This window comes from Cucurbita moschata, unplaced genomic scaffold (genome assembly GCF_002738365.1).
Source record: "Cucurbita moschata cultivar Rifu unplaced genomic scaffold, Cmos_1.0 Cmo_Scf00014, whole genome shotgun sequence".
NCBI classification, from domain to species: domain Eukaryota; kingdom Viridiplantae; phylum Streptophyta; class Magnoliopsida; order Cucurbitales; family Cucurbitaceae; genus Cucurbita; species Cucurbita moschata.
This window is the reverse complement of record NW_019268530.1, coordinates 2,946,190-2,973,371: the sequence shown is the minus strand read 5'-3', so window position 1 is coordinate 2,973,371 and position 27,182 is coordinate 2,946,190. Positions and strand designations below refer to the sequence as shown.

The window sequence follows — 27,182 nt, the reverse complement described above, 5'->3', positions numbered from 1 at the left end:
CTGAAACAGAAGTAAAAGCTTCAATGATTTCTACATGCATACCAATTCTAATTCTATGGTTCAGGGGCCGCGAAAGTCATTGCCAACTCCAGAACACTTACTTGGTAATCATGTCCACACACTCTATCCCTCCATGCCAATAAGTAGAAGATCTTAACACATTACTTTTAATTCATAAAACCAATCACTGCAAAGCAATAAAGCAGAAATTCTGCAGTCAGAGCCTAAAAAGTATTATATATAGAATACATTGTACCAGAAGTTCTACCATTCTAACAAGGAAATATTATGATTTAGAAACGGTGTACCAGAAGTTTGGCCTCTTGACACCAGAAGATGTGGTTGGTTTTGTGAGGACCAATACTTCCCATGTCATGCACCCAAATCTTCCATGTGGACAAGGAGTGTGAACGACTTTCCCAGTCCCAGTTCAACTTTCATAGAAAATAAATAAGATTGGAGCAAATCAAAGTAGATAACATGAGATTACATTCAAGCATTAGTTAACACCTCTTTATAGTATACTGCAACAAACAACAATTCAAGCTCAAACTCCACATCATAGCAAGGTCTAGCGGTTCTCTCAAGGTCAAGGCTTCATGATATGACTCGCAAAACAGAAAACGATGTCCTCATCACATTTATCACCAAGCACCTAACGAAGTTATGGATATCAAGCCCCAGAAAATGACACCAAATGATTTAATTGATCTGCATTGCTTCTTCATGGTACTTCTCCAAATCAGCATCTAGATCTTCGGCCGATAATTTTTCACCACCACCTCTGCCATTGCCACGTCCACGCCCTCCTCTTCCAGGACCACGACCTCGTCCACCACCCCGGTTTCGGCCCAGTGCACGTCCACTGCTAAAACCAAACAAAAATTTAATGAAATGCATTTTGATTAAGATAACCAATAATAGCTATCGAATCAGATGAAAAAAGCTTGATGTAAACATTGCATTTATAGAGATTTAAAACATAGTTACTAGCTTCATACTTTAGCAACACCTAAAACATAGAAGGGACAGAATAATCCACGAAATTGAAATCTACACTAGGAAGGATAGAGAAATCCATGAAATTGAAATCTACAGTAGCAAATGCGTGATCATGCACACAACAAGGTTACCATAACTATTCAAGAGGCAGGCTTCATTAACACTTTTCTTTTTGCTTATATAATACACCATCATCATGGGAAAACTTAAATATCAAAACTTCTGGATTCATACGATCAAAACACAAGACAGGGTAATTATTCGCAAAGGATGTATAAATTGATCCCTACAAAGGAAAAAATAAAACTTTAAAAAATGCATCCAACAATAGTCTACTATTCAAAACATACCCCAAATAAAAATTCATCCAAAAATCATCATAATTACACAAATAACCACCATTTCCAATACCAAATTAAGTAAGTTCAGATAATTTTTAATACAATTAGCCCAGTTGGTGAATAAGATGGTCAGATTTAAGAAAACCATAATAATTAAAAAGAATAATGGTATAAACATTAGGAGGCAGATAATTGCATGCAGTATAATTCCAATTTGAGAGATAGAAGTGTTTGATGCAAATGCACCTATTAACATGGTGAATACCATGAATACAACGAACAATATCATGAATACAATTTAAGTTGTGATCACAAACAAAATTGACAATATCATGAATACAACTTAATTCTCCATCTAGCTTTATTTTTCCTCCATATCACCTCATTTGTCCATACATGTTCAATAAAAAATGTTGAGTTTGTATATTTGCATGTTTGATCTTTTCAAAGCTCCTAGTGAACATGTCGCAAATCAATGAAATATGTTTAAACTATGGACTAAATCAGAACAACAAGAAAAAGTTAAAAATCCATAATAAAACCTAATATAACTCTAAAAACAGTTACTTGAAACATTGCCTGACAAAGGTATTGTAAAGAAAAAAGTTACATCCACTCCGGACCACATACCATTAGCTACGTTAATACATGACTGCGCTCGTAAAAACAGATCAAAAATTAGAAATAAGAACAAATGAATTGAAAAAGATATATATACCCTCTAAGAAATCCACTTGAATTCCCAAAATTGGGATTTGAAGAAGCAGGTAGAACAGGCGTCACGATGTTTGCTCCCACAATCTCCAACTTCATGGGCTTCCCATCTAGCTGAACATTGTTGTATCTCTTTATAGCAGCTAGAGCATCTGCTTGTCGCGAAAAAACTACTTCTGCTGTTCCCTACGAGGAATAAAAATTACAACGTGAAAATACAGTTAATAAACAAAAGAGCCCTTGTGTAGGACACACTTTAAACATACCTTTGATCTCCCACTTTTATCATAATTTATAGAATACCGTTTAAGATCGCCAACTTCAGAAAAAAGTTCCTGCATATACAAATGTAACCAAGTATTAGTGACACCAAAAAAAAAAAAGAAAAAAAAAAAAAAAAGAACACTCTTATGTTCCAATCCACAAATCCAAAATTGAAATACCTTGATATCCTCGTTGGAAACACCGTAATCCAAATTCGAAACATACAGCTTCGTGCCAGTTTCAATAGTAGAGGCCCGTGCAGGGTGTGAAGGATATGCCACACCATGATCTACAAACAAGTCGTGTGACCAAGGCGTCTCAGGCGCCTAAACCCCCACGAGAAACACTTGTATTAGTAGTAGTAGCAGTAGTAGTAGTAATAGAGCAAGAGGGTGGTGTTGGTAGAGTAAGATTGAGCGAAAGCGGGATGTTTAAATCCCAAATTCCTTCACCTTGGCTCTAGAATAGGGCGCTGCTCTATTAAGACCGCGATTGTAAAAGCGGCGAGAGGGAGCTGGTCCAGAAGAAGCACCGCCGCGGCCCCTGAAGTTTGAGGATCCGGATTTCTTGTTGTTCTTGATGATATCATCTAAGCTGGTGTCAAGAGGGTCGACCATGGTGATGGCGGAGGAGTGGTGGTCGTGGCTCAGGGAAACAGAGAGGAAAGAGAATTCTAGGGTTTCTCAATCGAACGCTGTGATGTGATGAAAAGCGCGAGAGAGAAGCCAATTGCCAAAATTCGATGTCTACGCTAATAATAAAATAATAAAATAATAATAATCAATAATATACAAAAATTTTGAAATTTTGAAAATACCATTATTCTCTCAAAAATATTTAAAATAAATAATAACACTTTTAAAAAAATATTTACAAATATTCTTATCCTTAACATTTACTTTTTATCTTTCTATTTTATGAAATTTTTGTAGGTTAAATTAATTAGATCAGTGAAATATCTTTTTCCAATCATTCTCTATTTTTTATTTTGTTTTTTATCTTACTCGGAGTAATTGTTATTGTTTGTAGACCTGATGAAATCTGAGTGCAACTAAGTGGAGGTCCGAACCAACTGATGTTGAAGAATCAACGGATGAGTTGTGATTAAGAGTGAAATGTCACTCGAATTCAAAGCTCTCCCGAAAATGCATTCTTTTTATTTATTTCTATAGATCATCAAATTTAATGATTGTAATCGTGGTGGTGATTAAGTGAACAAGACCGACTCTGACATTTTTTTCCATTCAATATTCTTTAAATAAATTTTCCTTTTACAGTCTTATTTAATCTAATATGGTCCAGGGGGCGTTAGTTTCCTTAGTTTGCCTGACCAACAAAGTGGGAAATATTTGTACAAATATGAAGTTGGACTACATGAAGTAAAATTGATATATCATTTATACTAAGAGTTAAAAATGTGCTCTTCATGGTAATTTTTCACATGAATTATTTAATGAAAGTCTAGATAACTTAAAACGTGTAGGTCTTCTGAGAGGGTACTTTCATATTTGAAAAATTAGCTACATGATTGTGGTCGAGAGAGCACAATTGCTAGAGCGCAAGAGGATTTAGAGTAATGATTTCAGCAAAGACGGTCGGAATAAGTAACGATCACACAAAATCGAAAAAAAAAACAGCACTATTGCCCAAAAAACAACAAATTTAGCCAAGCCTGGCATGAAGATACTGAGAACCTTATGCTTCCACTAAACAGATCAACAGAGAAACATTATGGATCCTTCTAGCTTACCAGATCTAAATTCTGCAAGTAATTGAAAACAAAGATTAAAGAAGAGAACCAACCAGATGAGAATTGAGCCAACTTGGTTATAAAGCCCATGCTGCTGCTCAGAAACAGTGAAATTGACATTGAAAACAGCAACTCATTAGCATCCTTGGATCTAAACATGGTCAAACATCATCTCCCATGTTCTTGGCATGACACAAGAAGAAAATCATGTAGCATTACATAGGGAGATATTGCATTAATTGCACACGATAAATCATACAATATAAGGTGGTGTGGTGGGGGAATGACCGAAGATTTGTTGTTCCAGATGGACATAATTCTACAAGACAAAACTCAAAGCAACCCAATATGTAATCAACCAAAGCACATTCATAAACCCAGAAATGAATAACATCATCACTTCACAATGTAAAACAGACACCACAAGAAATTCATAACCAGGAGGAGGCTTCTTATTTAGCCCGGCTGTTGAAAACATCGAGACCCATTTCAGTTGGGTCAGTAGCTTGCAGCTCAATTTGAATGCCATCCAATTCTCTCCTGAACTTGTCCTTTGAACTTGCATAGATCATCTTGCTTCTTACCTTTGATATGTCCGGAGACCTTTGCAACAACAAAAGAATATGGTGATGATTAGTGATAGAACTAACTACACGTTTTTTTTTCTTCTTCTTCTTTTTTGATCGTAACATTACCATGCAATGAAGAAAATTCTGCTCTTCTGGACATTCTCTTTAGTGAGGAAATCAAAATCATAAACCGCGTATCGGCATTCATCAGCAGGAAGACAAGCTGTGAAATCTTCATAGCTTTGACTTGGCTCGCCAACTTTTTCCACAATCACTTGCTTTTGCTTCTCTTCAATCTTATATACAATGTATCTGTAAGTTCTCTTGGTTTTCAGCTCTAAGAACTTAAGCTTACATTCATCATGTACAGCCATACCGGATGCCGCATTAGCCTGAAAAATAATTTGGAAGAAAATGATAACACAGCTTAAGAGGAAAGAATTCAAAGATGTGAACACTAGGCATAGGAAAAATCAAATACTTATAAAGGTTATCGTAACAACCAAGCCCACCGCTAACAGTTATTGTCCTCTTTGGATTTTCTGTTTCGAGCTTCCCCTCAAGGTTTTTTTAAAACGTGCATGTTAGGCAGAGATTTCCACACCCTTATAAAAAAATGTTTCGTTCTTCTCCTCAACCAATATGGGATCTCACAATCCACGCCCTTCGGGATCCAACATCTTCACTAGCACTTATTCCCTTCTTCAATTAATGTGGGACCCCGAATGTCATGCGAGGCATGATCATCATCATGTAACAGAACCATTATCATTATGATCTCCACATGGTCCTTTTAGAGTCTATTCTTCTTCTTCACAAATTCTCCGCAATGATTGAGATAACATTCATTTGTTGGTATCGATGAGTTGCCAATTGGCTATTGCATAACATTTTGATTCTCAAAAGAGCGGTTATAGCATTCTAGATTTGATGTAATATTGAAAATTAGAAGTGGGCATCACAATAAAAATATCAAAAACCCAATTTATTTCCAATTATTCCCTATATTTATCCTCGGCCGTTGGGGGCTTCTTAGGTCCACTGACTATGCTGCCGCCAACCAATTATCATTGGCCCCATATTCAACAAGCACATGCAATCGATCTACTTCACAATATTACCATTCTGATAGTACACGCAAAATATCGCCATCTTCCCACCAACCACCAAACATCATCTCAATCACTACAGAACCAAGCACAAGAAAACACCGAAGTAAAGAAAAATATAAACTATCAATTTCGGATGACTAAGGAACGCCGTCAATCAGTAAAATCCAGATCACATCCAAGGAAACGAACTATTGCCAAGTATTTCCGAGATAATGAAATCAATCCTAAACGAAATCTAAATCAATCAAAACCGATCCAGCGCAAATCGGACAAAAGAAAACTAAAACGATCTGGATCAGAAAAATAGAATAACACAGATCCACACCCCGCAGGCCCGGAAAATCAAATCTACCAGGCATCACAGATCAAGATAGAGCAAGAAGAACAGAAACAGACTATAAATCAAGAAGAAAAAAATACGAAAAAGCAAAAGATAAAGAAATCAGCAAATGAAGAAGAATCCGTGAAAAGAGGCTCACCATGGCTGAAGCTTGAGTAGGGAAAGTGAATCAGAAGATCTAGGCAGAGGAACGGAAGACGGGAAGAACAATCTCTCTCTCTCTCTCGCTCTCTCTAGCTCTGTGAAGAAATTCGCGAAATGTTCGAGATATTCTTCTCTCTCTGTTTCTATGTTCTTCTTGGTAAACGATGGCTTTACTTTTTTCCACAATATCACGATGGCCGTCGACAGCGGAGTTTGAGCAGCTTTCCAATGAAATTTCAACACGTGTCTTCTTACGAAATGACTGTTTTACCCCCATTGTAATGTTGCTTTCTGGGACTGTTTCCATACCTGTGGAGTTTTAAAAAGTAATTAAAAGTTAAATAAATATAAGAAAATTAAAGTACGTATTATAATTGGTTTATTTGTTTAAATAATTATGTTTTAAAATTATTTAACGTTGTCATTATAAATTTAATATTTTAAAAAAAAGTTATTATGTGATGAAATTACATTGTTGATATAGATGGTTTATTTGTTTCTTTTTTCTTTTTTTTTTTTGGGCCAAACCTTAATGATAGTTTAATTATTATTATTATTATTCTGTGTACAGTTTAATTAAGATATAATCATAATTTGCATGCAATAATTATAGGATTACGTAATTAAAAGAAGTATTCAAGGCTTGTATATGACTAGAGGATTGTAAATATTTAATGAGAATTTATTTTGACTACATAATTAAAATAGTTGTGTATTATTGTTTTTTTTTTAAAGTTTATAAACACTATTAATATAAATTCATGACAATTAAGTACATTAATGAATAGAGATCACATCTGAATGAGAGCGATCATGAGAATAGAATGACTAAGAAAGACTTTAAAAAATTGAAAGTTACTATCTATATCAACAATGTGTACCTTCGTTTTCGATCTTGGGAATAAGCTGACTAAGAAATAGTTAGAAAACTTTTCTTTTTATTAAACTAGAAAAATAAGTAGATCAATCGTTTGACTGAGGACAAGTTATATCATGTGATAAGAGTTCATATAACCATATCGACTGAGGTCATCTAAACTCTTCGTATACATGTCTCAACCTTGCACCCAAGTGAAGGAAAACTATAGAGGACGAAGCCAACCACAACAAACGATCCCTTTCATAATCAATACGATAGGGCTAAGGTTGTCCCAACGGTCCTATCGTGGGTAAATTGTAAGACTTAATCAATGGTAATTTCTTAGGAAGAAAAGAAGTTTACTAAAAAAACTAAAAATGACCAAATTAAAAGAAGGGAAATAAAGAGTTAAATAAGATATAAAGAAAGAATTCGAGCATAGAATCAACAAAAGACTTCACAAGCTCAATTTCTTGTAAAATAAAATCGTGTACAAATAAAACGCGTGGAAAAGTTAATGACTTTAAATTATTATTAGATTAATAGTTGATAGTCAAAAAAGGTATACCTAATTGTATTAATTACTTAATTTCTGAAAGCTTTAAAGATTCATTGAATAACATATCCATGGTTGTGGTCAAATTCTACCACCACGCTTGCTTGGACATTAATGTAAACCATAAGCCTAAAATAATTAGTTTATTTTGTGAATTATTGGTAGGAGGACAAATATTTTATCTATAAAAATAATAATAAATACCAATATTGATATATATTTTTTTTGGTTGATGGTGATAGCCTACTTGAGTTGACCCACCTAATCTATGTAATCTTAAATAAGATGTATGACATAATATAATATAAATAAATAAATAAATAAGAGATAACACCTAGTCTTATCCATTCATATATTATATGTATGTATTTTTTTTACTAAATTACAAAATTCGTTATTATTTTATCAAAGGTAAATATATTGTATTCAGTTATTTTAAATTCTCATTCATTAGAAAGTAAATATCTAAATATATGTCTTGCTTATCTAGATATTTGTCGCGAATATATTATATTCATTTAATTTAAGCAAACATTCTCAATTATGATAAGATTACATATCATAAGTGTCTTTTATCCACTCAAAAATTTAATTTTCTTTTTATCCAACTTAAAAATTAATATATTTAATGATGTAATAATTCAAGTGCGTAATTGACTATTTTAAAGATTTGGGTCTTTGATACTTTTATATTCGAGGTCCTATGCTTTTATAAAAATATTAATTTAACTCTACACGCATCGAATCACATCGTAAATAAAATAGGATATAAATAGACATGCTTAAGATTTTTATTTACATGAAAAATATCATATCAGTCTACATCAGCTTCATTTGACACTGCACCTAACTTTTTGTTACAAATTAATTGTAATATTATCATAGGCACCAAATCAATAATTTCGCAAAAATGAATGTAGGGACTAAAATCAAACACATCCTATTTTTAAAATGCTGGCAATGAGAATACATTATAAATAGAACTTTCATTAATTGAGTTTGCTATACATAATACAGATTCGACGTTACAAACACAAATAAATACTAAGAAAACAACATAAGCACAACTCAAACGATCAAACGTGGAGCAAAAAAAAATAAACTAACAAATTCCGTGGAAGTAAAAAAAAGGTAACTCTTACTGAGTTTTTTTTTAAGGGACGGATGGATAGTGATAGTGATGAATGAAACAGATAAGTTAGCTAATTTAACATGGGAAGAACATGTTTAGGAGTGATTTTGGAAGGATCAAAATCACTTTTGTCGTGTTCTTTTTAGTAAATTTTGGACATGATGAAGGTGGTTTGGGTCATTCCAAAATCACTCTCAAACATATCCTAAGCATAATTAACGAGGTTTCGTTTTCGTATACCAACCTGATCCTTTTGTCGCGTGTTATTCCATATTTGCGCAGTCGCTGCAGTTGCTCAGGAAGACGACATGTACATTTATGGTCATGCAAATTCTGGATTGAGTGCCAATGCTTCTCTGTAAATCATCTCCTTCATCTGCTCTTCATCCAGGTATTGTTGCTCAAACTCGAACGAGAATGGCACGGGGCAAACTGGCTCATCAGCTACGTCGTGCAGTCTCTCTAGGTATGGATGTGCCAATGCTTCTTCAACTGTTCAAAACAAAAATTCGAGAAGTTAAACCAAGGAACGATGTGAAAAGGAAAACTATTTCAACAGCCATCTATTCTGAACATGAAGAGCATGGCCAGCAACAGCGAGGAAATGGGAGGAGAAATGACAAGAAGATATTGGAACATAAACGTATAGCTTGCTGCTTAATGCTGAAATTCCATGCCAATGGAGGAAATAATTTAGATTGTCTTGATCAGCACATGCACACCACTAATCCCAAATGACAACTATCGATCTTATAATACTTAGAATGAAAAAACTTGCAAGCCATTGTATTTCAGAATAATGCTAAAGTTTAAACAATGACCTCAAATGACAATATGAATTTCCAACGTTGAATATTGAACCAATCCATGATAGTTTATACCTTGAAAGAAAATTGCAAGGAAATCTAGAAGTCATACTTTAATGTATCCTACTCCACACATTCTAATGACTAAACTATCATTCAAACCATCGAATGATTAAAGAATTGAGATTTGATAAATATTTACCAGTAATTCTCCTGGTTGGATCAAACGTCAACATTCTATCCACAAGATCAATTGCCAAAGGATGAACATGAGGGAAAACTGTTGCTAATGGCTGACGAGGATGTGGAGGTAGCTGCCGAAGATATCTCTTCGAGTCTTCGTTTCGAATGAAACCAAGATCCGATTCGGTTGGTGTGCCAAGAAGCTGATAATTAAAATGATACAAGGAGAAGGCAATCAATTTCAGAACAAATGAAAGAACATTAGCTTTTTTTAGTGGAAAAATAGAACTTGACAATCATTGGCCAAACTCAATATCCCAAATGGAAACTGATGAAAACTATCAAAACAGAACCAAGAAATTATCTTTGACAGAGTGTCATAGTCAACAAAATTCAGATCACAAGAACTGTCCAGGAACAAAAATTCTCTGGTACATTTTCACATCAGCTAAATCTTTATTAGTCAAAATTGGATAGTCTATAACCAAAAAACTGCATAAACTCTGTATAGATTGTTTTACCTCAGTCAGTAAACGCATCTGATGCACATGATCCCTGCCTGGAAATAGAGGCCTTCTATTCATAAGCTCCAGATAGATGCAACCAACAGACCATATATCAATAGCAGCTGTATAATCAGAGTTCAATAGTAACTCAGGTGCCCTATACCATCTCGTAACAACATATTCTGTCATGCTTTCATTTTCCGAAGTTGGACGAGCAAGACCAAAGTCACAAATTTTAAGATCACAGTTCGCATTAAGCAGTAGATTGCTCGGTTTCAAGTCCCGATGAATGACATTTGCAGAATGTATGTATTTAAGTCCTCGGAGAATCTGATAAAGGAAATACTGCAAAGCAAGCCAAATCTTATATTACAAGAGGAATAGTTGAAGAAAAAAAAAATCAAAGGTGCAATTAACATAATCAATGATGAACAAAGGGACCTCGTCGTCCTACCTGACAATGCTCTTCTGATAAAGTTTGGTTCGAGCGGATTATTTGGTGAAGATCGGTGTCCATTAGTTCAGTGGAAATGTAGACATCACTGAATTCTCTCCGCACAGGAGGAGGAATCACATCTCTTATGCCTATTACCTACATCAAATGAATCACAATCTATATGAGTGTGTGGCCCTAAAGAACAACTATTTAAAAACTTCCTTCAAATCAGGAAGTATAAAGAAAGCAAAATACCCATCATAAAAAGCAGTTCCAATTCCAGTAAAGTATAATTCTAAAAAGTCAAATCCCAAAAACTTCCCACAATCAACAAAATTATGCAGAACCAAATGCTACTATAGGTTATGGGCCAAATCACCAAGAATAATCTGTTCAATTGCATAAACAGACCGGCACATCACAATTGAATAGATTCAAAATGAACTTTCTAGGATTCTATCATGATTACCCACGCCACCAAGAACAACACAAAATTATTGAGATTAGTCAATCACCACCAAGAACCGTTCTAGACAAAAGAATTGATCGATCAATATTTTGCAATTCAACGACGCTGAGCGCGGTTAATGATTCAACACCGTCCAAAATCAGATGAACACCAAATTGAATCCACATACACAAACGGAAGAAATCAAAATCGCATCGATTAATCGAAACAACAATTATAGCAACTACAGGGATAAACTCTCTCACATTTTCGTGATCCAAATGCCGGAGAAGCTTGATCTCACGGAGCGTCCGTTTCGCATCCATATGATTATCAAACGCGTTGGCAATCTTCTTAACCGCAACCATCTCGTTGGTCTCCGAATTCAAAATCGAACTACAAACAAACCAAATCCAACAAAAAAAAAAAAAGTATAAGACAAAAACTCAATCCAAAGGCGTTTCCAAACAAGATCACCAACAATTCCAACAAAAACAGATGAAAATACCAAACGATTCCGTAGGCGCCGCGACCTACAGGCATGATAGGCGGACGATATTTGGAGGTGATTTCAAACGGATTCCCGAAGATATTATACTGCACATATTGACCGCCATGGGTAGGAACAGCAGGAAAATCACCGGTGTTGTTCTGACCAACATCAGCCATATTCTTCGACCGCAAAAATCGAACAACGAAAAAAAGAATCCCCGCTCTAATCTGCAACACCTCCTGCAAAGAATTCTTCGATTCTGAGTCTAGAAATTGAACCCAGAATGAAGAATGAGGACCAAGACCGAAAGTTTGACGAAGAAGTTCAGAATTTGGAGAATATTTATACAGAGAAGAATTTGTCAAACCGAAAAATGAGAGAGTGAGGAGTAAATTCTAGGAAAGGGAAACGAAGGCCCGCGCGGGAGGAAAATGGCTTACGCGCTTCTCACGGAGGATCGGACGGATAACATTTCAGCCGCCTTTAATCGACGGTCCAAATTCATTTTCCTTTTGTCAACGGCTTCCGTCGTCGTCTTCGTTCCAAAATTTGGACATAATTCCATTTATTTTAATCTATTGCTTAACCATCCTTTTAATCATTTAATTTAATCGATTTAATGTATTGGGTTTTTTTTTTTTTCCTTCGAGTTTTATTTATTTAAATTATAAAATTATTGGATTATTTTATTGAAATAAAAAATGATAAATTTTAAATTAACATTATCATGAATAAATTTCTAAACAATTAATTTGTTCAAGATCATTACCACATATAATTGATACTGGTACTAGAGGTGTGATGTCTCACATTGGTTAAGGAGGAGAACAAAACACTATTTGTAAGGGTGTGGAAACCTTCTCCTAGCAGACGGGTTTAAAGCCTTAAGGGGAAGCACGAAAGAGAGCCAAAAGAAGACAATATCTGCTAGCGGTAGATCTGGATCGTTACAAGAGCTCCCTTTGTTGATCGTCCTTTACATGATTATGTAGCTTCTAGCTAGGTTTTATCGACTTGACGGCTCCTAGTGAGTTGAGTTTGATTTCGGTCGGCTCATTTTAACCTATTTCTGAACTATTTCTATCTTAATTAAGGCTAGAGAAGGTTAGTGTAACTACTATTTTAGAGAATTAGTGATACTTAAAGTTGTTTAGGATTGATTTAGGACATTTAAATCAATTTGGATTACTTCTTCTCATATGGACGTGCTAACCAGTAAGAATGACTTCAGGTTTTATTACTTTTCGTGATTTAGCTGCACGAGAGTGTGTACACCTATAAGCAAGTTAATGGTTTACAAAGATAAGATATTCGCTTAATGGGTCCCTTTGCACGTGTAGAGGCTCATGTAAGTGTGTATATCCTATATTGGAAGAATGAAATTGGAATTTTTGTTCTTAGTAGGCCCAAGACGAGGAAAAACAAAAGCACCAAAAACACGTTTAAAATTTTATAATCTAATTTCCTCACATAGGCTTTTCCAAATTCGCAACCATAGCATAAAAATAGTATTTCCTTTGATGTGATACTTTTCTTTACGAAAAAAATTGAGAATGTTGGCTTCGATGCCCACAAATGGTAGGATTTCTCAACGCTTTTAAGCTCGTAGACCAAAAGATAAAACGAAGAAAAACACTATGACATTTTGACTCCGAAATAGGTTTAGTTGGAAAGAAACAAAGGATTATGGGGATCGTAAAGTGACTTTGAGAGAAGTTGACCACAAAAGAGGAAGCATGAAAGCAAGACGTGATATTCGAACAAAATTGAGTAAGAAGTACATAGAAGAAGAACTTGTGGAAAGGCTTCGAGCGAGAATCGCATGTGAGAGAATCGATGGAGTGGGAGTAGGTGTTTAGCTCATCTAGTCGAGAACTATCAGAAGCTATTAAAGATTGTTTGGGACTATTGTACCGTTCAATTCTAAACCACTATCATTTAAAAAGAGGTCACCATTGTTTAGAATACTCTCGCTCGTCTTAGTTGATAGTACAACCACTAGAGATTGTATAGAACCAAATTGACAATGGAGGAAGCCAAGAGAACTCTCATCATTTAGAACACGTTCATTGTCATAGTTGTTAGGAGAGCCCTGGCTCGACAACACATCGTCGATACCAAAGCATCTTGACCATAAATAGATACAAGCCAAGGCAAGCCAAATTGACCCACTTGCAAGCATTTGGGGCTCAAAACATTCAAGATATTGATTGGTTTATGCCTAAAAAGTACACCAAAATGATAAACTTTGAAGCAACTTTATTCAAGGCCAAAGAGGCTGGGAGATGAGGCAAAATCCAAAATTCAAATCAACAAAAAAAGACAGGGCCACCCAACCCAACCCAACCTACCCATTTCATTACAAATCAAAGCTAACATAAACAACAACAGCCTGCAGCCTCGTTTTTCCATTTCCATTGCTCAAGCATCAGCAAATCTGCAAATGAAATTTCACTAAGTTATGAACTTGTCCTCTTTATTATCTCTCGAGCTATCAATGGACAACACGATGGACGACAAGAGAACACGTTAAACTTGAGTTCGAAAAGTCTTACCCGAGCTCAGAAAGCTTCTGGTGAGCCTCAGCATAATCAGCAAAGAAAGCATCCTCATCTGCAGCATATTTTTCAACGAGAGGGCGGAAGACAGGGTCGCATAGAAGTGTCTTGTCCGATACCAACTGCAGAAGACCTTCCTTCTCCCCGGTCAAGAGCTCGCTGTCGTAAACAAGCATGTTCACATAAAAGAATTAGAGCTTTCAACATTTCTTCACAAGCTCCATTTATAAATAAAATGGTTTTAACTCACGTGAAATACGAGTTGTCGAAGATGAGAGGGTTGGAAGTCCATGGTCCCTCAAACCCGGATCGTTCCTTGTGTGCCCGACCCTGTCGAGTTAAATCATCATTAGCTTCGAAAACTCGAACTGCTTGACTATACTAAATTCCAGTTCATGGATTCATTTCTATATCACTAATCATCAAAGCTCAAGAACTAAATTTCAACGGAACAAACCAATGTGTGGCCGCCAGAGAGGGCGACAATGTCCTGGTCAGAGAGGCCCATGGTGTAGAAAACATCCCTCAAATGATCAGAACCTGAACAGAACACAACCCATCAGTTAATTTTCTAATCTAAAAATTCGTCTTCACCATTCACATAACAACCATATTGTCATGGATACTAACCCTTGGTAGCATCGGGCAAGCGACCTTCCGGTGGTGGCGCGGGCTTGTCCTGCATACAGTGAACACCAATTTTCAATATCAGAACAGTTCATTAAGTCAAGAACAGGTTAAATTATCATTGCTAGTTTGCATTACTTGAGCTCTGATTCAATCTGGTTACTATGGTTTCAGACCATAATGAATAAACATTAAAAGTTGAAACAATCCAGATATCCAAATCCATTCTCAACTAAGAACAAACGCTACACCAATCAAATAGAACAGATAATTGGATATCACTGACCTCTCTACCAGGGTGGAAAGGAACCTCAGGCCCTCCAGTGATCTCGACAGCAACAACACCAGCCAACTGGAAGAAATCAAACCCAGAAACACAAAATTAAACAACAATCAAGATCAAAAGTCCACAAAAAACAGATCAGATCGGAGAAATTACCTGGTAAAAGTCAGCATATGTGAGGATCGGGAACTGTTCCTTGATAGGCTCCAATAGCCTAATAGCGATGTCAAGGCCACTGTTGGCTGCATGAGCGAGCTCGCTAGGGAACCTCATAGTTCCAAACGGACCACCAGTCTTGGATTTATGGTCAAAGGTTCCAGCAGAGTGCCATCTGAAAAAATAAAACCACAATCACTCACAAAAATAGGGAAAAACTAAGAACTCAGAAATCAAGAACAACAAGAACATACGCAAGACGGAGCATTAGAGGAGCACAATTCTTCTCAGCAATGAGTCCTCTAAGCTTCCTCTTGGCCTTTTCAACGGCCTTTTGATATTCCTCACTTACAACAGGGTAGCACTTTGTCATGGTGAAATTGACGATGATACTGAAATCAAACAAATCAACATCCACATTTTCATATCAAATCCACGAACCAAGAACAGCTTAAAATCAACTTCAAATCCAGAAATCTCAACAAAAATTCCAAAAAATCAAGAGAATCCACAATCAAAAATCGAAAATGATGAGCGATTGATGCTTGATTTCGATCTAAGTCAACTATTATAATCCAAAAAAAAACAATATACCTTCGTAGAAATGGAAAGATTTTGGAAATGAACGAGGAAAGTAACCAAAGGGAGTGAGTCGAGCACGAGTTCACTGAGAGGGGCAGCTACATAAATAATGGCAGTCGAGAAAAAAGAGGGTTCTAGATGCTTGATTCTGACCGTCAGATTATGAAGCAGCTTCAAATTCAACGGTAAGGATGGGATTTGACGAGAAGGTAGGTGACAAAGAGTTAAGAAAAAACCGGACCCAGAGGAAACTGAATGGACCGCCCAACTGAATGACCAAAATACCCTTCTTCGGACAACTCAAAAGTTGTCCTAATTGGACATTTTCTAGTTTGAATTTGACCTTAGAAGGAATAATATTTCCTTTTTTTACACCATTTTTCATTTAAATAATATTATCTTTTATTATATTACCTTTTCCATATTAATTATATATTCTGTTTACAAATGATGAAATTTTGAATTTCTCATTGATTTTAATATTGTTGGACCAAAATTAGACAATTGGAATTTTCTTATACTTTTCTATTAAAAAAAAACTAAAATATTATAATATTTTTTAAGGTTGTCTACAAAAAAAATACCTAAAATATTTTTAAGATGTAAAAAAAAAAATAATATTCCAAAAAACTATTATCTAATTATGGATTATATTGTATAAAATTATTAAATTTCCTTTATTATAATATTAAATAAGACAGAAAAAAACCAAATTTTTTTTCCCTAAATAAGTGATTAAAGGAGAATTTTGGTTTATCCAACAATAATGCTGTTTTACTTTTTAGGGAAATTATAAATTACAGCTAATATTTTATTTCAAAGTAGGTATTAAATAAATATAAATAGTAAATAAAAAAAATCATATCATGTTATCGCGAATTTTATAATTTATGGTTGACCTATCAATTTTTCGTCTAATAAATATGAAATTTTAAAAAAATTCTAATAAAATGTCTTAAAAAGATAAATAGGGATTAAAAATTAAAGCGTCTTCGCTATATTTTTTTATATTTTATTAAAAATTATCCGATAAAATTTAAAATCATTAATTCATATACGATAAATTTGTGGATTTTAAAAGGCATGTTATTTGGTAAAAGAAAAAAAAAAAAATTTATATGTTTGTGTGTGAACGCGCTTGTTTGATCGAAAGATTCCGTTGATGGGAAATGATAAAGTGACTTGGTCAATTTAGTACATTGGATCACCGCTGAGTTTGATTGGTGGTAGACACCGAGGATGTGTGTCAGTGCTACCTCCATCGGTTTTCCATTGTTTTTAATTTTTGTAATATAAATAAAAGTCCAGGTTCATGACCCGTGTGGGTGATCGTAACCACCAATGAGGATGAGCCACGTCAGCAATGAGGATTTTGAATTTTTCCAAATGGACGGCATGTAGTGGGCCGTGAAATTGGCTGACTTGACTTTAAAAATATTTGTATGGGGGAGAACGTGACACCCACAACTCCCCTCCCATTAATTAACCCGCATTTAATTAACCATAATTACATGTTTTTATATAATTCCCCCTCTAAAAAAAAGTTAATTTAATTAATATAATTTTTATTGAAATTAGAAATATTTATTTAATCCGTAAATTAAGTTTTTTTTTTTTTTTTTTGTTAGAGTTGAAACTTCTGTTTAAATAATAAATAAAAAAGAAAATAAAAGTTAAATAGGGTCGATTATAGGAATTATATCTCCTTTCTCGACTTAAATCTTCACTTTTATAAATATAACATTTTTTTTTATAAAATTATATAAAAAAAATTACTACAAATTGTATTAAAAATAGAAACTATATATATATATATATAGAAAAAATTTGAAAGGAACACAATTATAGCACATATCTCGTGGAAATAAAAAAAAATTACAATCGTATTCTTTAAATATTATTTTATTTTAAAATTTAATTTTAAACGAAGCAGATTTAGGTAAATTAAAAAATAGGGAGAAATAATAGTAAGAGAACATTTAAAAAGAGCACATAGGAATGAATAATTATAATTTATATACTAAAAATACAATCGTATTTTTAAATATTATTTTATTAATATATTTGAATGGAAGGATAATCAAAAGAAACTTAATTTATCCCTACAAAAAGAATATGATTGTTCATAAAATATATATTTATTTATTTTAAGTAGGTATGCCTAAGGACATAATTAAAATAATAATAATAATAATAATAATTTATAATATCTTTTAAATATTATTGAAAGAAAATAATGATATTGTTGTATATGTAAGTGCAATTGTATTATAAAATAGTTGAAATATTGGAGAAAGTGAGAAGATTTTTATACATAGGCTCAAAATTGTTAAGCCCTAAAAATGAAATGGACTTATGTTTTGAGCCCAAATAGTGATGATTGGAGCAGCCTAAGGTGCTAGAGAGGCATGAACCCAAATTTCATAAATATTTCATAGCTAATTTATGAGGATTACAAAGATAAAAGAAGCGAGGTGCGAGCGAGAAGACTGTTCCCTGAAGAGGGATAGACCTAAGGCAGTGTGCCAGTAAGAACGTTGGGTTTCGAAGGGGGTGGATTTGGTGGGGGTCCCACGTCAATTGGAGAAAGAAACTAGTGTTAGTGAGGACGTTGGGCCCTGAAGGAGGTGGTGGGCCCAAGTAAGGACGCTAGGCCCCATAGGGGGTGGATTGGTGGGGTCCCACATCGATTGGAGAAAGGAATGAGTGTGAGCGAGGATGCTAGGCCTTGGAGGAGGGTGGTGGGCCCAAGTAAGGACGTTGGGCCCTGAAGGGGGGTGGATTTGGTGGAGGTCGCACATTGATTGGAGAAGGGAACAAGTGTCAGCGAGGACGCTGGGCCTCGACGGAGGGTGGATTTGATAGGGGTCTCACATTGATTGGAGAAAGGAACGAGTGTCAATAAGAGGGGGGTGGTGGGCCCAAGTAAGGACGTTGGGCCCAAAAGGAGGGTGGATTTGGTGGGGGTCCCACATCAATTAGAGAAAGATCAAGTGTTAGCGATGACACTAGGTCCTCAAGGGGGTGGATTGTGATATCTCACATTAGTTGAGAAAGAGAACGAAACACCGTTTATAAGGGTGTGGACAATATTTGTTAGCGGTGAACTTCGGTTGTTACATTCATTTTCAATGACTCTTTTTACACATCAATCAGCATATCCTTACCGTAGAGAAAATGAATATTTATATTCATACGATGAAAAACATAGGACTTATATACATATACCTTAACCAAACCATCTTCGATGTGTGTAATTGATCGAAGAGTAATTACGGTTGGTCTAGCCTTTAAAATTCCAATAATAACATCAAATTAATGTTTACCAATCACACAAAGTCTTCCTCACATCAATCCTCCAATAGGGCAATCACAGACCACGTGTTTTTTTTTATGTCTCTAATCCTTCCCATGATCGAGCCTCGAGATGAGAAAATTGGGTCCATGGTTACATATGTCCCGGACCGTGGAGTTCATGTGTTCAGTTCAACTTGGCTCATGTTAATTTTATTTTAAAATATGAATGAAACGAGAAAATTCCTAAAAGACTTGAAATTTTTTTTTCTTTTAACCCAAAGAGGGTTAAACAATGGAGCAAGTCTGACAAGCACCAAATTGGTATGCAATTTCATTATCTTTTACAAATAATATTGTCCCCCAAGTCAAATAAGTTTACATCGTTGTCACATGAAGATATGTTATGTTTTTCTTATTTAGATTTCGACAATAACATTTCGAGTAAATATGTACATCAAATTCAAAGATGAGTTAAATGATGCCTACAACGCTAGAACTAGAAAAGACAATCTAAAAGGGCATCGACAATCAAAGACAAGAAGGGGAATACACGTGATTGGCTCATTACTAATGTCAAAGAACCTCGAACAAAGTTGTCACCAAAATCGCTCATCCTCACGTAACATAGAGATGCATATGCTACTTTGTGATGCTCCGAGCAGTTTGATCCCTATTTTGGAACCAAGAAATAAAACATAGGTCCACTTCTACACTGAGTGACGTGATCACCTCGTTTGGTTACTTTTGTGCGACATTTTATCTCATCACATAACTCGTAATTACCACAAAATTATTGTATATCATGTCAATCACGTAGTCTAAAAAATAGATATCGTACAAAATTTCAATACAGTTAATCAGGCTAGTGAAAAAAACTCATTAAGGATAAAAGAGCCCACTGTGGCACCAATTCTCCGACAAGGCTACCCCACTCTATGCAACTTAATTATAACAACTTTTAACAACTTTCCCCGTCTTATGACCCCTAAATTTCCAATAATTGCAAAATGCCCCCTCTCTCATTCTAGAAGCCTTCATAAACAAGCTAATGTAAGGGCGAAATACCCAATTCGCCCTTTTTCCACCCCCCCTATTTAAGCTTCCTGATTCATTTATAATTCAATATTCTCATAATTCCCCAGTTTCTATCTTTTCAGACCATCTCCAGCGCCGCCTCCTCCCACCGCTACTGCAACTTCTTACTCCTCTTAACTCTACTTCCATCAATGGATTCCAAAGCACCGAAGCGGCGATTCTCGGAGCTGCCGCCGAGACGAGGTCAGATCCTGATCGGGATCTTCAAAAGCATCTTCAGAACAGGTAAACCGATGCCGGAAGGATTCGAAAGTGATCGGAGAAAAAACGAATCCCTAACTTCGTCTCCGATCACTCCGGCTACGAATTCCAGTGGCTACAACTCGGAAGTTCAGTCCGAGTCATGATGAGTGAGCGAGTTCGTTATGAATTCGCTCACTGATCGGTTACTCTCGAGGTTTCGTTCTCCATCCGCTGCGACGAATTATTGTTTCTGTTTTTCAATTTCTGTTGTTTTTGTTGTTGTTAAATTGTATATTGTAGAGGAGACGAAGATTTCGATTCTGTATATAAACAATTTAGAGTGGAATTTGGTTAATGTGATTTCCGAGTCATAACGAGTGAGCGAGTTCGTTATGAATTCGCTCACTGATCGGTTACTCTGGAGGTCTCGTTCTCCATCCGCTGCGACGAATTATTGTTTCTGTTTTTCAATTTCTGTTGTTTTTGTTGTTGTTAATTGTATATTGTAGAGGAGACGAAGATTTCGATTCTGTATATAAACAAATTTATTGTGGATTTTGGTTAATGTGATTTCGATTTTGGAATGTTCTTCTGAATCATCCATTGAATCTCTTCTCCGATCGCTTTTCCTGCTCTGTTTACTTTTCGAATCAGAGGATTTTTGGTCGGTTCGTCTTCGGATTTTGTGTTCTTCGATTGGTTGGATCTAAAAAAATACAGATATCTTAATCTTTTTTTTTTTTTTTTTTGCATAACCAAACGGCCTTGTCCTTTCAATTCCGTGTTCATTAAGCGTCTATTGATTCATATGTTAAGAAGTCAATCATGTTGCGAAGATAATGGCCGTTGATTTCTAAGATATGTCAAACATGCTTTTATAAATTATATAATTTGTTTTTGTTATTTTGAATTTATGTTTTTAAAAAAGAGTTAAATTACTATGTTATTTCCGAGCCATCCGAGTTCAAACTTTAACTTTAGGTATGTAACAATTGAAACCTACCACTAATGTCTATTACTGTTGATCTCACGATTTTAAAATGTATTTTTACTAGTAGTGGTTTTTACGTCTCTATAAAAAAATGTTAATTATTTTTTTAGAGTTTTTCTCTCGGATAATTATTTATTATCTAAAGCATTGAAGTTCGAGTCAATTATACGTGGCAAAAAGATTTAGATTTTATTTAAAAGTATATTGAATATTATTAAAATTTTAAATTAAATAGAAACAAATTTGAAAATTTTATTCAAACACAAACTTAAAATATTTAAAAGTAAACTTGCAATGGAAGGCATTATATTTCTTCTTATTTTTTTTCTTTTAATAATAATATACAAGAGATATCCCATAACTTAGCGGTCGGCTTACGTGGCACGCCATCATTGCTCCATTTTTTTATTTATTAATTATGGTTTCTTTTTCCTTCTTTTACCGTACAAATTGTTCCAATACTTTCACTTGACAATTTTGCTTACGTCATTCTGTGGATGTCACGCTTACGTATTTTTCAATATTTTAATTTTTTAAATCCTTATTTTATTTCGAAAGTTTTAATACTTTATCAATTATTTACTTTTTAGTCCTTGCAATTTTAATATATTTGGTTTGGTCCATGCTATACTTTATTTTTATATCTTCCATTCTTTATTAAACAACAAAGTTTATGAAAAATTAAAATTTTAATGGTGCGTAATTATTTTCTATTTAATTCATACATACAAAAAATAATAATAATAATAAATATATTTAAGGCCTATTAAATATAAATTTATTAAATGATTTTATCAAATAAATGCAGGTTGACATAAATTTGTGAATTTAAGGATTAAAATTCGAGTAAGTGAAAGACTTTTGGTTGATGTCATACTTCATTATATTCGTTGAATTTTACTCGTGCTAAAGTGAAATTCCTTTCTTACCCCTTATTTTATTTTATTTTATTTATTTGACGTTTGAGTATGTTAAACAAATAATGGGAGTACATGTTCAATAGTTCACCTTTGCTGCTTACGTGTCGTATGGCCTTTTCCAGTTTTATAATGTTTAAATTTCTGTTAAATATAATTTTAATTATTAACATTAATTATTTTCTAAATTTATTCTTGTCAAAGTCAAACCTTCATGGAAGCTTGGCTAAACTTTCTACTATTTAATAAAGTTTGAAAGTTTTATAATAAATTTCGAATTTGATTTTTTTGTTTTGGAAAATTCTAATTAAATTGTGACGTGACAGCTTTTTGGCTAAATGATGTGGAAGAGATAGACGATTATATAATAAATAATGAGGTACCTATAATTTAAAATTTAAAAAATGACGTAGGCATGCAATGACCATGACAAAATTTATATATTTTTGTAAGTAATAATCCTCATTTAATAATTAAATTTTGTAACCCGAACCAAAAAAAAAAAAAGTCACGAGTTTGATGGGTCATTCTAAAATAAAATAGATTTGACTGGTCAATGCATAAACCCAATAAATATACATAACAACCTTATATTAGGCTAAAGATATTTTACTAGGCTCGGCTCGACTCCCTTTCTTTTGGAGTCTTAGTCATTTTTTACTGCCTTCGAGGAGGCTTGAGGCTTGGCTCCTTTTCTTTTGGAGTACCAATCTATTGGTACGATTAAGCTTAGGGCATAGCTCTGATACCATGTAACACGACTCTTCACAATTGTATGATATTGTTGACTTTGAGCATAAGTTTTTCATGGTTTTGCTTTGGGTTTTCCCAAAAGGCCTCGTAACAATGGAGTTAGTATTCTTCCCTTATAAACCCATGATCATTCTGGGACGTGGGACTTTCATCATCCAACAATAATATTTTTAAATTTTTTTTTAAAAGATGAAAAGTATTAACTAAAATTTAAAAGTAGTAAGTATTTTTGAAATATTGCAAGAATGTTTTTGAAACAAATTATATTAATTTATGGTTCTAAAAACAATTTACTGTTTTTATTTGGTGGATAAAAGTTTTTTCTTTTTTTACCAAATTAGAAACTAAATTAATAAATGTACGAAGTTTCTTATTTTATTTTAAACAGAGTTTGGTCCTTTTCTGCAAAACCCCGCTTGGGGTTGGCTTCTTGGTGACGACGGTTGGAACTAGGGCTCGAGTTGACAGCGGCTGCTATGCTGCCGACCACGATGAACACACTTCCGGCGAAAATGGTTGAGGGTCTCTCTATAATCAGAACGTTTGCAACGTTTCCTTCTTCTCAGCTAGGTTTGCTTTAATCTTTTAACGCTTTTTTAACTGTTTTGTATGATTATTGGAGGATTCAAACATGAATTTATACACTTAATTGCAATTTTAGGTGCTCCGAGTTATGGATTTGTTTCGTTCTTGCATCACAATAGAGGATCGAGGTTGAATTTTCCTAAAACGGTATGGAGTTTGGAAAAATGTAGTATGCGCGTGGAGAACAGTTTGCAAGCTCTTCGCCCTGCCTCTGAAGCTTTTGCTCAAGAAGCTATTGAAGCTCTTAAGGCTGGGAAGGTTATTGCAGTCCCCACTGATACTCTTTACGGACTCGCTTGTGATGCTTGGTATGCATTCCTTTTAATGGGTTGTTTCTGTAATTTCCTTTTCTATTTTGTGAGTTTCTTTTCTTTTTGCCAACTATGAAGGAGTTTTATCAATTGTAATATAGATTTTTCTTAAGATGAAGTCTTCATGGTAGGTGTAGGTGGGAAAGAACCTCCGATTCTTCCAAAATTTCTTAAAAATAGAGGATGGTCTTTGTGATCTTGTTTAGTATAAAGGTTTTTGGTTAAAGATCTTGGTTGAGTCAGGAGTACTGGTCGTATGAGCGTGGGTGGCACATGGTTGTTTGACTCTCGCTAGTCGATGTTTGCCTTTCATTGAGATGAGACGCCTTATGAATTCTCCCTATTCAACGAAGAGACAATTGTTTGACCGCACACGATGTTTTTGGCTTAGCTTCACACGATGATTTTGCACCCCTGATTGTGGCGAGTGGGAATAGTTGATCGTTGCCCAAGCTCGTTTTAGCGTATGACGCATGAGTGTCTCTCATGGTTGCTAGGATCGAGAGACTTTTTCGAGTTGGCAGATAGTCTTCTGGGAGAAATGTGGTGGTAAGGGAGAGAACTAGGGGGAGGTCATCTTCTTTAGTACTGTTACTAGGTGGCAGTGGCGTGAAGGATCGCTTTGCTACAATTTAGTTTCATGCCAAGCAAGGGGCTCTTCTTCAGGAAAAGATGTCTTACAGAGGCTTCGGTACGGGTGTAGCTAGTTTTAAATACTAAGGGAAAATGTTGCAGAGTAGCTTGGGAGATTCTTCATGGGAAGGTCTTCGTTCTTTATTTCACAGGCACGGACGAAAACGAGTGGATAATTTTCAAGGAGAAACTAGGAGTACTTTTGTTGCGGAGTTTGAACTTTCCTCCACTCTTTTAATGTCCTTACCCTTCTCTCATCGCTTGGACATCTTTTTCTTTTGAGAAGATGGTTAAGGAATCTGTTGCTTTGCAAGTGGAAGTGTGAATGTTGAAGGAGGGTGTGGTCGAGTTTATTTTTGATACTAGAAGAGTGGTTTTGGTGCTAAGTGAACTCTCTTCTAATTCTTGATCTTTGATTAATAATGGATTGTGAGAAGTCTGAATGTTTGGTAGAATAATTGCATTACTGATTAGATTCTGAGGAAAATACAACATAGTGATATGATGTTATAAGATTGAGGGATGATTATCAAATTCATCATTGTGTTAAAACATAATTGTTTCCACGCTCTTCAGGATCTAAAAATGGTTATCAATTATGCATCCTTTTAGAATAATTTTTCAATCTTTTAAAACGCTCTTCTTTCCTAGTTTGGAGGTGTTATCCTGTCTGTGAAATTATATGCACAAATTAACCATTTCTAAACTTAATAATGTTGCACTCTCCATTTATGTAACTGTGGTTTCTGTTGGGATTAATTTTGCAGTTCTTCTGAAGCAGTCAATAGAATTTACGAAATTAAAGGACGTAAACTTACGAGCCCTCTCGCCATTTGTGTTGGCGATGTCTCTGACATAACTCGTTTTGCTGTAGCAGACCATTTGCCTCATGGTTTGCTCGATTCTCTCCTTCCAGGACCGGTGACCGTTGTACTAAAAAGAGGTTTGTACTACAAATCTCTTTCTTTTGATAATGTAACCTTGACGAGCATTCTTTGATTGAAGAAAGTAGACGAGTAACTATTTTTTTGGGTAGCGTACTCGGCTTCTGTTGGGCGGGTTGAAACAATCTTTTGGATATTCTGTTCTTACGTTGATTAAACCGTTTTAATTTTTTTTAAATGCTAAAGAGTACTCTGGGAGGGGTCCTCTCCCTATGGAAACAAGATATTAATTTGACATATCCCTTATTAATGGATTGGACTGTCACACCTACATATCCAAGAATATGTTCATTTAGATTTTAGTCTCTAACCTTCCTGTAGTCTGAGTTTTTTACATTTAGATTTTTTGTAGGCGAGTCGAGTATTCTTGAGAAGTCTCTGAACCCTGGATTGGAGAGTATAGGAGTCCGAGTACCCGACGCTGACTTCATTAGGCTTATTTCCCGTAGATCAGGGACAGCATTGGCTCTTACAAGTGCTAATTTAAGTGGACAACCAAGCAGTGTCTGTGTTCATGATTTTGAAAACCTATGGCAACACTGTGCTTATGTCTACGATGGTGGCATTCTTCCTGCTGGACGAGCAGGTTCTACGATTATCGACCTCACCAAGCGAGGGACGTTTAAGATAATCAGAGCTGGAAGGTATGTTTGTTCTTGTGATTCTTCTATTTTCGTCGAATGACTCAAACAATGGTGTGTATCATAATAATGTTGATTCTACATTTGCAGTGCCAAGGAGCAGACTGTTGCAACACTTGAAAGGTATTCACTGTTAGAAGAAGCAGATAGTGCTGCTTGAGTATCAGAATCTTCTCCACTTCCCAAACCGTATCTGTTAGTCACTATAGATAGAGATTGCGATGAATTTTTTTAGGCCGAGTGAAAGTAGATCAATTATTATGGTTTAAACTGATATGAACCACGACCAAGGAATTTTCATATGTCAAGGTCCAATTACAAGGACGAGAATCAAAAAGCTACAACAAACTTTATATACTTATATTCAAGCTATGGTGAGCTCATCGTAAGAAATTCTAGAAGACGTTGTAGATCTCTCTTATATGTTGTGCAAAGTTGAGCTTCAAGAAAAAGATGAATTAAATGCATTTTAAGTTGCATTTAATGAACATGAGCTCAGCTAAATTTATAGCATATTTTATTTATTGCACTTATAATTTGACTATTTGTTTGTCATATTTAAACTAGTTTTAAATATAGGAGTTAAAAGTTATATTGTAACCCAAAGTTACTATATTCCACCGTTAACTAGTCAGGAGGCTATGAGGGAGTTACCTATCACTAAAGGAAGCCTTCTTTTCTTTGATTAGAGACATCAGATTTTGGAGTTGAGAATATAATTTATTTTAGCTAAGTTTTTCATTACAAATTCCTGTATTTAGAACTGGTATTTAGAACTTCAAGTGTTATTGATTAAACCTTTTGTAGAGTAATTTGAATCACGAATTTTCTTTACTCTTGATCATCAAGGTAATTCGTTCTATATTTGTCAAAACACGGCTGATATATGCTATAGTGTGTTGCGAGGAGTGCACTAATACTTGTTGGAATGAGGAAAACTTCCAATCTTGTATATCCACTTATATAGACAT

General features: G+C 34.8%; 5 protein-coding genes across 6 annotated transcripts; 1 reads left to right on the top strand and 4 right to left on the bottom strand.

Moving 5' to 3' along the window:
- Nucleotides 1–423: 423 nt before the first annotated feature.
- Nucleotides 424–3,064, bottom strand: LOC111452298 (THO complex subunit 4A-like). Of its 2 annotated transcripts, none has more exons than XM_023092937.1 (5): nt 2,774–3,064; nt 2,501–2,647; nt 2,324–2,392; nt 2,062–2,243; nt 424–868 (listed from the first exon to the last, which is right to left on the bottom strand). In XM_023092937.1, the coding sequence occupies exons 1-5, from the start codon at nt 2,936–2,938 to the stop codon at nt 703–705; spliced, it is 729 nt and encodes a 242-aa protein (XP_022948705.1). In that variant the 5' UTR covers nt 2,939–3,064; the 3' UTR covers nt 424–702. The 2 variants fall into 2 exon arrangements, with proteins under 2 accessions (XP_022948705.1, XP_022948706.1); XM_023092938.1 differs by having other exon boundaries at nt 436–865; nt 2,774–3,058.
- Nucleotides 3,065–4,172: 1,108 nt separating this feature from the next.
- LOC111452299 (actin-depolymerizing factor 2-like) lies at nt 4,173–6,441 on the bottom strand. Its single transcript, XM_023092939.1, has 3 exons — nt 6,232–6,441; nt 4,767–5,032; nt 4,173–4,674 (listed from the first exon to the last, which is right to left on the bottom strand). Exons 1-3 carry the CDS (start codon nt 6,232–6,234, stop codon nt 4,524–4,526), a joined length of 420 nt encoding a protein of 139 aa, XP_022948707.1. The 5' UTR covers nt 6,235–6,441; the 3' UTR covers nt 4,173–4,523.
- A 2,162-nt stretch (nt 6,442–8,603) lies between these two features.
- Nucleotides 8,604–12,027, bottom strand: LOC111452292 (mitogen-activated protein kinase 3-like). The gene is made up of 6 exons (XM_023092931.1): nt 11,671–12,027; nt 11,429–11,558; nt 10,733–10,870; nt 10,294–10,623; nt 9,792–9,975; nt 8,604–9,275 (listed from the first exon to the last, which is right to left on the bottom strand). The coding sequence occupies exons 1-6, from the start codon at nt 11,829–11,831 to the stop codon at nt 9,106–9,108; spliced, it is 1,113 nt and encodes a 370-aa protein (XP_022948699.1). The 5' UTR covers nt 11,832–12,027; the 3' UTR covers nt 8,604–9,105.
- Nucleotides 12,028–13,884: 1,857 nt separating this feature from the next.
- On the bottom strand, nt 13,885–15,981 carry LOC111452295 (L-ascorbate peroxidase, cytosolic-like). The gene is made up of 9 exons (XM_023092935.1): nt 15,874–15,981; nt 15,534–15,671; nt 15,280–15,454; nt 15,127–15,192; nt 14,844–14,892; nt 14,671–14,753; nt 14,464–14,543; nt 14,211–14,372; nt 13,885–14,092 (listed from the first exon to the last, which is right to left on the bottom strand). The coding sequence occupies exons 2-9, from the start codon at nt 15,650–15,652 to the stop codon at nt 14,077–14,079; spliced, it is 750 nt and encodes a 249-aa protein (XP_022948703.1). The 5' UTR covers nt 15,653–15,671; nt 15,874–15,981; the 3' UTR covers nt 13,885–14,076.
- Nucleotides 15,982–23,479: 7,498 nt separating this feature from the next.
- On the top strand, nt 23,480–26,646 carry LOC111452294 (yrdC domain-containing protein, mitochondrial). The gene is made up of 5 exons (XM_023092934.1): nt 23,480–23,667; nt 23,759–23,990; nt 25,394–25,569; nt 25,923–26,214; nt 26,302–26,646. The coding sequence occupies exons 1-5, from the start codon at nt 23,574–23,576 to the stop codon at nt 26,369–26,371; spliced, it is 864 nt and encodes a 287-aa protein (XP_022948702.1). The 5' UTR covers nt 23,480–23,573; the 3' UTR covers nt 26,372–26,646.
- The last annotated feature ends 536 nt before the right edge of the window (nt 26,647–27,182 follow it).